Source organism: Cyrtonyx montezumae, unplaced genomic scaffold (assembly GCF_038088225.1).
Source record: "Cyrtonyx montezumae isolate F1298 unplaced genomic scaffold, pur_monq_1.0 scaffold_10, whole genome shotgun sequence".
In the NCBI taxonomy this organism is placed as follows: domain Eukaryota; kingdom Metazoa; phylum Chordata; class Aves; order Galliformes; family Odontophoridae; genus Cyrtonyx; species Cyrtonyx montezumae.
Genome location: NW_027071826.1, coordinates 18,340,503 through 18,351,974, shown reverse-complemented (window position 1 = coordinate 18,351,974; position 11,472 = coordinate 18,340,503). Strand labels below are relative to the sequence as shown.

Genomic DNA, 11,472 nt, shown 5'->3' with positions numbered 1-11,472 from the left:
TAAAAGCTACTGAATCATGTGGACAGGCAGACCAATAGGTCTTGGGTGTCTTGCCAAGTAAATATGCCAGCTAGAAAGCTACAAGGAAAGGTAAATTAATTCTGTGATGTTTCCTATGATACTGCTACAATGATGAAACTACAATCTGTCTCCTTCATAGGACGACTAAATTTGAGTCTCAATAAAATGAGTTTAAAGGACGAAAATAACACCAGTTAATTACAGTGTTTCTCAGCTGAATTCACCCATTTTCCTTTGCAGAGTATGTATATAGTTAATAAATGTAAGAGGATTTCACTAAAATTAGCTCAGCTGCCCAGAGATGATGTTCATCTTTACCCTCTGTGATCAAAGACTGCTTCAGCTAATTTTTCTAGGCAACATTCCCTGCAATACCTCAAGTACCACAGTACAAAACGGAGTAAAGTCATAATGAGAAATAGAAAGTTCAAAGCAGGAATAGCTTTAGAGAGTATATGTATGCTTATCTTGAAGACACATTTCCTACATGGAAAGTTTGAGTACGACAAAGCTTTCAAACAAACCAAAGACAGTGATTATATCTTTATCAAAAGGAGTGTTACGCTGAAACTATTTAGAGGTTCTTCCCGAAGTTTTTAAAAGAACAGCATTGCTCTACAGGCCTATCTTATATTTAGTAATTTCTGCTACTGTAGAACTGACAAAACTCTCGGTTCTTTTCCCCTCACCTCCAACAACAGTCTGTCTACTGCTGTACCCCTATGGTTTGCATACATGAAGTTCATATGTCGATGAATTGGTGCAGCTTAAATAAGCAAGAACTGCGACAGCCTCAGCAATGGCACTTAGGAGCTCAGTGTTCAGATGCCCAGATTGGAAAAATCTTTGAGCGGTGCCACTTGTTGACACCAACACTAGATTTGCTGAAGATTTTGGTTGTTAGTGCTTTTATGAATTATCAAACTACTTACACTAGCGTTCCAATGGGAAATATGATGAGAAATGTGATCTTTTGAAACTCTGTGTGAGGCATTCGTAACTCAAAAACTCATACTCTTGAAAAATCAGTGGCAAGATATCACAAAGATATCTCTCAGAGATCAAAATGGATTAAAATAGCTTTTTAATAAACCTCAGCACTCCACAAGTTTTGGCTGCATAACTCCTGCAGTCTTGGAAGATATTTTCTGTCATTCAACTAACTATATATGAGAGATTAGCTTCAGGCCCATACTCTTGTTTTCATTCATTAACTTTTAATTACAAATAAATAAATAATCCGTGATGAAGAAGTAGAGAAATAAAGTAAACCCAGAAAACTCCAGTATGTTCATCTTTCAATTTTCAGGAACTGAAATATTCTATGATGGAAGTATGATAATGACTGAACAGTTTGGAATACAACAGAGACAGAAAATGAAATTGCTTTGATTCTTTTTTCCCTTCATTAAGAAGTACAATGTATTTTTTCTTATTAGTTATTATGTATTTGTATTTTCAAAATAAAAATTGCAGAAATTCAGACACTTGAGTCTGAAGAAATCTCATAAACAGTTCTTCCACAAAACACCTCACACTTTCTCAACATCTCAGAACACATTCAGTTTTGACTTGCTGGATTTCCTGCTTGTCATTTTCAGGAACTGTACACTGGGGGCTACAGTAAATAAAGAACAAAACAGAAAGAATACCTAGAAGTTCTTCGAAGGCCTTTGAAACATAAAGCAGTAACAGAGCTGAAAATCAGTCATGAATTCAGCTCCATGCTGTCAGATATTTCACAACCTACGTACACTGTTATTTAATAAATAATTCTTGACACTTTATCAGTAATTTTCATCAACAGATCTCAAAATGCTTCATGAAAGTTAATGCCATTCTTCCCTTTATAGAGAGATGATTCAAAAGCTTACTATTAGCTGGTGTGCTCAGAGAAGTTCTCTGGGCTTCAGTAAGATTACACACTTATTAAGAAGTCCTAGTAGAACTGAGACTTGATATATTTATGGCAGTGCACATTTGCCAGAGGTTGTGTAGCAACATGGCTGGGTAAATATTTACAACTAAGCATTAAAAAAAAGGCATAAAAAGGCATTTAGAAATTCCCTACAATTTATTTTAAATTTTACCACTGCCAGTTATAGATTCAGTAAAATTAAACTCATGCTTTATTTGAGACCTTAACACTGAGGTGATTTTTGTAAGAGTCACAGTGAAAGTAGTAAACCAGGAGTGAATATTAGTTTTCTGTTAAATGAAATGTAAAATAAAATAAAATAAAATAAGCCTACAAAATTATAAACAAGCTTTCATTTTAATACATACAAACACACCGTCAAGGCTTTTCAAATCTGTGATTTCGAAGTCAGTAGTAATCTTCCACAAGGTAAATGACTTAATAAATTACTTTTTTTTTTTTTTACATTAAAATTTGCCTTGAGACGTAATATTATGGAAGCCATGGAAACAGACAGAAAAAGTAAGTGTTCTGAATGCTGTTTTCATTTTTTTTCTGAAAAAAAAAAAAAAAGAATGAGCTATTTTTACCTTCTGCATTTTTTTTTCAGAAAAAAGATTTAAAACTTGCTTCTACTTTCATACTTCTAGAATGGAAGATCTAGAAGTCTCCATGATGGAAGCTTGTTTTTAATTTCTGAAAGAGATTTTGGGTCTTAGTTAGCTGGGATCTTATAAAGATAGCTGCAAAAAAATTACTTATATTGTAGGTTAAAGATAGAACATGAAAGCAATTATTATGTGGCAAACAAGGACAGACTTCCAAGGAGTTTTGGGAAGACAAACAACCTTGTTAAAGTAATAGTGTTCTGACATTTTCAACAGCCATTCACCTTATCCTTTCAAGAAAACATAAAACAAAATAAAACAAACAAACAAAAAAAGTATTTCCCTTAAGTATCTTTCTACTTAGGAATGATCTAATTTTAGAAAAGTCCCTTCAGTATCATCTCTACCACAACACATTCCCTGTTGCTACCACCTGTAGCCATATTTAGTTAAAATAACAGAACAGCCCAGACTAACACATGAGAATCCTAAGAAATGGCAGAAGGTTTCTTGCAGCTTGTCCATATCCCATGAAAACGTGCACAACAACAGCACGGTTCAGACTGCAAGGCTGGAAAGGATAAACACAACAATGGTTACATGATCAGCTGTACTGCCAGTAGCTTGTTTGCTTGATGTTTACTACATTTAACATGTACAGTTTGTTCATTCTCCAGGGCTCAGTTGACCACTTCAGAAATGAAACTTTACATCACTGTTTCACATGATGCTCTCTGGGTTTTACGTGGCAGCTCAGAAGGAAGTGAATCTGCTGATGACCAAACCAAGCAACATAAAAGAAAAATGCCTAATGCAGGAGGGCAAGACTGTGAGATGAAGACTGCTTTCAGATTTGGCTGTGATGGTTGCATGTTCAGTGCAGAACCCAGATGGTGAAGAAGCAAAAAGGCAGGCTTGACTGTAAGGAGACTCATTCTGTCAATACACCAAATGTATTGGTGATAAATACTTAAATTGTTCCGGCAAAAGCCCATGGGTCCACTCCAAACAAATTACTGGTGACCTTCTTCTCAAAGTACAGACAATTACAGGAAAAAATAATACTCTTCAAAGCATTATTTTAGAAGTGATACTCCATACTTTTAAAAGAAAAATGCCAAAATCTGCCAGTCCTTTCTTCTAAATTTGTTAGTTTGACCACACTTCTTGGGACTTGAACACGTATCTTCATTCACTGTATGACACATTCACTGAGATTTGCAGTATCTTCTCCCTTGCGATCCTCGCTCAAGCTTTTTTTCTGCTCTATTTCTACCTGGTAGAGGAAAAACAGAACATTGACAATGAGAAAGGGAAGAGATAGTTAGGAAGATCAAATATAATCTCTGGGGAATTTCAGATATTACTAAAAATGGAATAACATTTCACATTAGAATTATTTGTCCTGAGAATCTTTTCAGTATCTCTAATGATTGTTCTAAAACAAGGCAGGTAGAATGCCTATTTCTCTGCTGAGCAATCATCTACCATGCAACTCTGGCATACTGAGATTCTTGGCAGGTATACACATTGTGCATTTTCCCATCTGTTCATCTCCTTAGGGTAGGCAGGAAAAAACAATATTTAAGCACAGAAGCAATGCCATCCTTTTGTCTGCTGTAGTGCTCCCACTGTAAAACACCCACTGCAGAAAAAGTCCCCGTTCACATTCCTAGTTTATCAGCTTCTCCCCAGGAACTGGTTGTATGCATGCTCTTCCTCAAAGCCACTGTAAGCAATGTTAGCCCATTGTCACTGAAGGATAATCCACTGCTTGTCTGCCATGAATCTGCAGGCTGCACATGGGGAGCTACTGCACAGAGCCTGACATGTATCAAATTCCCATTTGTTTGCCTAGACTTTTCAAGACAATGAAGTATGCAAAGTCACCATGGTGACTGACAAATGCTCATTTTTACCTTGTAACTGTAGTGTGCTGAATAGTTGACCCACTTTCTTACATCAGTCTTGTCCTCAACAGAGATGGACCGAACAGTGGCTTTGGATGCAGAAGTAGTGGGCATGTCAAATTCCACATCCACGTGTCGGACAAAGCTGGAAGGCACTTCTCGGTCAGAGCCAAGCTCTAGGTGACAGAAGAAGCAGTGCGGATGGCCAGAAGCTGGAACAAGAGAGCAAACAGACATGGAAGTTGTCTTGCTTTGCTTTACTCAGAGTAAATAAATTACATGAACTGCCAAAAAATGACTGGCAATCAGCCAATTTCCTTTCAGCAGTTGAAAACTCAAGATGTAAATCAAGCTCCATAGGTAAAGATATTTTCCCACTTCTTATTACCTCAATCTACATAACGTGCTAAGAACACTGTCACAGATCCTTCTAAAATATCATGCATTGATATTAAGTAAAGGTACATTTGGCAGATATTTCATTGTTATTTTTGAAATTGTTATTCCCACTTACTGTGAAAGCAAATATACTGGATAACATTAAATAGCTTTGCTGGGTTTGTGCACATCACAACTTATTCCTCATTCTAACCCTCCACGAGCTGGCCAATTATAAAAGATGGAAAGATGAGAAACCAATCATATTTAAGTCTGTCATCAGTAACTGATAACTTTTGCTATTATATTCTTCCCTTTGTTTTGCTGGACAGCAGAGATGTTTAAAAAAATGAAGTAGGAACTGCTAGTTGAGTTAGGCCTGTTTTATTTCTGACTGCTGTCAACTCTCTAAGCTCTTGAGCAAGCCATTTAAATTCCATGCCTCACTTTGTCTGTCTGCAGAGTAAGGATTCACAGCCACTTTGGGATTTCTGACTGAGGGGATCCCATTATAAATTTGTTTTGTAAAAACAAAACAAAACAAATAAAGAAAAAAAAATGCCAACCTCAATAAAAAAGACAAATAATATTCCCCTCCATGCAAAGCATGGCAGCCCTACTTCTGGTAGCTGCTGGATATGGCCTAGACTGCATTTTATCCTAACTTCATTTTCTAGAGTGACTGAACAATTTGGGCTGAAATTCAATTTAGAAATTTCCCCAAACTGAGCATATAATACTTCAGCCCACATTACTAACCTGTAGAGGAACTGGACACAAGGCTCTGAAGCGCAAAATGTTCAGGCACCTTAATAAGAGACCTCTCTATCTATCCTACTTACATCACAGGAAAGCTCATCAAGGCAGAGAGCCTTCCGAAAAGCCTACAGCTGCAGTTTAGAGTTAGAAACAACCTGATCCCATGACATATTTACCTTTGCTGTATTAATTCAAACAGCAAGAAATATCTGAATTTAAATTCACTTAACAATGGAATTTTTTAATAATCTAATTTCTTTCAGTAGGAATACCAACTAACAGAAAAGACCGCATACAATGCTCAAACAAATATAGAAGTCATTCATGTAAACCAGATCAGCACAACAGACAACCAAGTGGACAGATTATGAGAGCAACTCCTCCACCAAAGTTACAGAAAAAATACTTGGTACATCAATGTTCATTAGTAACCAGAGGCACACAATAGACAACTTTAGTGCACCTTCTGTGTGCTCAGCAGGCTCACTCAGAGCTCCCTCTGTAACAGACAGATGCACTTTTCTAATAAAATCAGGAGGAAATCACCAGACTGATTTTCTTGAGCCTCCTGCTTCTTTGAGCTACTATAGCATTCCATTCTGACAATCATGGACCTCCTAATGTAATTCATAGAGACACTTGGGTTACTGAGGTTGGTGAGAATCTGTTCTAAATCCCCTGGATGTCCCACCATGTTTACATTACAGGATTTAATTTACTGCAGGCAGCACACTGGGGACCCTCAACCAAACCGGGCCCAAGTTGAACATCCAGATCCAGGTGCCACACAGAGGCTGCAGGCCTGCTCCGTTCAGGACTGTTTTCCATTGACTGATGTTTTCCTAACATTCTGCTGGTGGATTAATAAAAAACTGAAACACTTGGAGCCCAGAAACTGCAGGGCGTTTTGTCAAATGCTGTGATTGTATTAGTTGTGAATAAGAGAAAGGCAGTAACATTTACCAAATTACTTTATAAATGATTTCAGCAATCTGCTCAGTAAAATGCAGTCCACATTTGTCTTCTAGGTCAAATGATAGCCAGAGTACACACAGTCCTTTGTCACACACTTTTTGACTTCTAGTCAGAAGCCGACATTTTGGCTACAGAGTAATACAGACAGTGCTGATAACAAGTTCTAACAGCAAGAGTGAAAAGGGCCCCATCCCATGAGGAAGCACTAAGAGAAAACATTCAGGTAAGATGGTGAAACCACTGAGATGAGTACACCCTTATTTGTTTGCCACAGACTTTTGAGTACGGAAAGCCATGGAACGAGTACTGTCAAGAAATGTAAATAGCCCTTGAGAGGCAAGGTTAGAATTAAGCTACATTTAGTCTATCCTGTCATCACTTGGGATTCCCTCCCTCTCATACACCCTATGTGTCCTTGCCAAGGCAGCGCTTGCAAGGCCCTTCCTTTCCCTGAAATTACATCTGGCCTGACCGGAGAGGTGAGGACACTCTCTTCCTTTCGGGATGTAAACAAATACTAGAGCCCTTAGTTCTGCACCGTGACGCTGATGGATAGGTGCTCCATGGCAGGGCTCCAGCAGCAGTGCTCAGTGTGATTCATTTCCCCCTGACAAAGGGCATGTGTAATGAAGCCTCACACTGGGAGGGACGAGATAAAGGAAACAAGAGCCACAGATAAACATCTCCCTTGCAGCTGCAGTGAGAGAGCATCGCCTTGCAGCGGACAACACTACCAGTTCTGCCTCTTCTCCTGGCTTGCTACAGGCATCTTCTGTGGTTGTGTTGAAGTCTGAGGGCTTACATTTTCCCAGCTGTAACATCTACCCGGTGTAGTGAGATCTTTGGAGAGGAGATGCCGCAGAAGGCCCAGTTTCACAGCACCTAATTCCCAGAGCTTACACAGATGGCATAGTGAGATTTTCCTCACAAACAAGTTGTTGCTCACATACGGCCTGAGGTAAATTTTTCATTGCAATATTTCATGACTTCCCAGGCTCTCACTCTTCTTAAGTTCTCACTACAGAAAACATAGAGTCCTCACTTTTGTCAGCGATATCCCACCAAATTTGTAGACTATGATGTAACCTGGTGTCTCTGGACTGAAATGTGATCCAAAAGCTTAGAAGACTTGGATCAATGTTTTACTAACACTGCAGCTTAAACATGGGATAAACAGTTGTACTTAGAAAGTACCAGATCTGGTCCAATGCTACTTTTTTTTTTTCAGGAAACACCATAACACATAAACCTACTCAGTCACTCAGCTGCTCTACCACAGCATCAGTACTAAAAAATACGCCTACTTTGTAGTAAGTCTGGATGAGAAAAGTCAAGAAGTAGAGTTCACTGTACATAAAAAACAAACCTGATTTATCTTAGTTTTATTGCCCAGGATGAAGGGTTGGAAGTGGAACAAATAGCAGTGATGGTCAAAGTGAACAGTAGCCGGAAAATATTATTTCAATATTTAATAATCAACAATTTAGGAGAATTGCAAAGACTTGTGGATTTTATATTGGTATTTTCTCTTTGAGATTAAGCTGCATTTACTTGTCTGCACTGACACCAGAAGCATAGCCACAACTAGTAATTGCAAAACGTTTTTGTAATAGTTACACAATACCTTCTGTCCTCTTCCAACTCCCCATTCCAAACACTAAGGATTAGATTAGTTGCAGTGCATGTATCAAAATTAGTACATATCACTGGCCAGCATGTTTGCATGGCAATGGAAACGAATGGAAATGAATGAAATACAAATCACATGTGCTAGAACATGACTTGCAATTTGGTCACATAGCACAGTATCTTGCCTTTGGAAGCCACTTGAGACAGCCTTGCTTCCAATAACAATGCTAAACATACAGAGATGTTTGATGCAGAAATTCCATAGTGTACTCGTAAAAGCTGAGAAAGAAGGCATACTTTTACCTAGAAAACCCCAGCCTGTTTTCACCAGTTTTTACCCCAACCTGTTTTTACCAACGAGTGTTGTCAGGATAATTAAAACTACTGCAATGAAGGGTCAGATAAAGGCACCATGTAAATATCTGATGTCCTTCAGTACACTGTAAAGGATAATTTTCTCTCACCATGTAAACGTGATATTCCCTGTCTTCCAAAATACATAACTTCTTTTAAGTTTACTCCTGTAAACTTAAAGGAGATGGTATGCACAACTCACCTGAGTTTTTGTCAGGCAGTCGGTTTATTCTCCACACAATGGAATTAAAGGCATGCTCATATTTGGCAGTTCCCAAAGTAACTCTCATGACTGGCTCAGAACCAGACAGACTGGCTGATCCAAAAGTAGCCCCCTTGTTCACCTTGGCTTTCAAAGATTTCTCTCCCAGGACACTTTCCCGGCGGAAGTTCTTCACCCACTCGTTTGGCACCGGGTAGCGGATCATAACATTTTCACATGGGACCTGAGTTAAAGGGTCACGATTAGAAGAGAACGCAGTGGACATCACCAGCCAGCTCTGCACCTCCACCTCAGCACCATTGATGCTGGCTGCTGTCCTCAGTGTGAAAGGCAACGTTTTCTCAGCAAAAACAGTTCTGAATCGCATCAGTTCAAATCGGCAAGCATCCAGGGGGTTGAACAGGATAATACGAGAGTTATTAAACACGTCCTCATCCACACATGAATGGAACTGACAGCTGTACAATTTAATCCACTTCGTGGTAGTAGTGGGCATAATGTCTTGCCGTGCAACTATTTCATTCCCTTTGATCAGGATATCGTTAAGGCCCAGTCTGCATTCTGCCAGGCCTGAAAGGAAGCTGAGAACATATATATGGGTCAGCACACTGTGCTGGAGAATCACACCGTCTCCTTTGGCCAAGATGCCATGAAACTCATCCCTGACATCAACGGTGATTTCTTCTTCTTGATAGTTTAGTCCCACTGTGCTCAGATCCGTTGATGAGGCTGGCAAGTTCATCAGTGTGTCTTGCACAGCACTGATGAAGCTTAGGAAGTCCTGATAATCTGTAGTCCCAAGCTTGATGATTTGCTCTCTCTCTGCTGTATGAGCAATGGCTGGTTTTGGCTGATACTTCTTTTTCTCCTTGTAGGTTGTGCGATCCAACCTCACACTGTGTATCCTTCCATTCTCATCATAGTTCTGAAGTTTGCGCTCCGAAATCTCATGATTGATTTCAAGTTTGAATTCACGGAAGGGTTTCTCCAATCCTTTCTCATAGAAAAGCTGTATATATCCACTATCCGTCAGTTTCACATATATTGGTCCCCAGTGCCTGGATGACATAATGTTCTTCTTCTCTGGGATTCTGAGCATCATTGGCCATCCATCCTTTGGCTGAGATGGTGCCAGGTTAAATAAAGTGGCATCTGGATCGTATGGCATTGTGGGGTCATCATCAGGCAAAGTAGGGCTGCTCACATAATCTGGGTCTCCAATCCGGAGCTGCTTCAGCTGCTCTACTGCGTCTGCATGGCTTACACTTTTGTGTGCCTCTTGGAAACTGATGGTATCAGGTTCATGGTGGAGAATAATAAGGGAGTCTCTTTGGCTTTTGCCTGGAACGCTGGAGACAGAAGAGCTTTTGGAACGCCTGTCTCGCTCCTCAAAGAACGAGCTGAATGGATTGATGGGTGAGGGTTGGACATCTCGAAGAGACTCATCCAAGAAGGGATTAGTAGCACTCCATGGTGGTGTTTCAAGAGAAGGCAACTTGGATAAAGAGGAGAGATCCAGTTTTTGAATTTTGGAGAGGTCTCCCAGCGTGCTTTTGGGACGTTCTCTTTTCTTAAACGATGCAGTGAGGTTAAAGTTAACATCTGGAGCCTGTGTTTCTGGAGGTGAGGTGTCTGCTTTCACAGGAGAAAGATTCTGTGGTGAACAACTGATTTCATTATCATCAAAAGTCACCCAGCTGGGAAAGCGGACTGTGGTTGGGGCAGCAGAATGCCCATTCATGGAGGTGCTGTTCAGCTGCCAGTTGACAGCCTCCATATCTACCTCTTCATCTTCTTGGAAAGATGAGGAACTGTCTTTAAAAAAAGAAGAGGGGAGGGGAGGAAATTTCAGCTAATTATTCTAAAGTTATCTAGTTCTCTGCACTAAAAGAAAAGCACAGTCTGCACAATAGCATCCTCAGGAAAGGCCTATTCACTAGATAGAAGAAACCTGGATAACTTTCTGAAGAATATGGCAAGAATTAATAAAGATATTGATTCAGACACTTTTAAATGGGCAGTTGAACACAGAAAAGAAATGCAGGAAGAAGTACAGAAGGAATGATAGCAATGACTGCATCTCTTAGCCCTTATTCCAACATAATGGCCTAAGGAAAAAAGGTACCATAAAAGGTGCCTGGTTGGCATTTTTACCCTAGATGCGTTCAGCAGAGGTGCTTTGTACCTTACACAGTGGGAAACTGCCAGTCCGTGGATGTTTCTGAAAAATCTCTTGGAAAATCTGTGGTCTTTGAGTGTACACTTGGATAAGGAAAAATACATTTTTGGCTCGTTATTATGGGAGCTGTCCTCAAACCTCTGCCAGAGAATGCTCCCTTGAGCATTCTCCTTGTCTCCGTCTTTGCCAAGATACTTCCCCAGAAGCCAGCACTGTACAGTGCTATTTAAATCCCAGCTCTTTCTGGAGGGGATGGCTGCAGCAGTAATAAGGTGTTTTCCAAAATGAGCATCATTTTTTCAGCATGCAGAGATTACTAGGTTTTCTTCCCATTTTCTTCCCACTGTGCTGATGAATGAAAGTATTAAATTAAAATCTGTGGTTGCACCACAGGTTTGCCCTACACATCATACAGAAAGGCTAGCAACTGTGACTTTTGCTTCTGACAAATGTACAGATCATGTTTTACACAACTCATGGTTCTTTGGCAAAAGTGACTGTAAAATGTAGCACTTCAG

General features: G+C 39.7%; 1 protein-coding gene across 2 annotated transcripts in view; it reads right to left on the bottom strand.

Annotated features, from left to right (window-relative positions):
- Positions 1–2,500: 2,500 nt before the first annotated feature.
- Positions 2,501–11,472, bottom strand: part of STON2 (stonin 2) — a 65,460-nt gene continuing 56,488 nt past the window's right edge. For both annotated transcript variants that reach the window (XM_065752001.1, XM_065752010.1), the window contains 3 exons: positions 8,755–10,590; positions 4,467–4,669; positions 2,501–3,823 (listed from right to left, as the gene is read on the bottom strand). In XM_065752001.1, the coding sequence (XP_065608073.1) occupies positions 3,740–3,823; positions 4,467–4,669; positions 8,755–10,590 (2,123 nt within the window). In that variant the 3' untranslated portion in view covers positions 2,501–3,739. The remainder of the gene's footprint in view (positions 3,824–4,466; positions 4,670–8,754; positions 10,591–11,472) is intronic.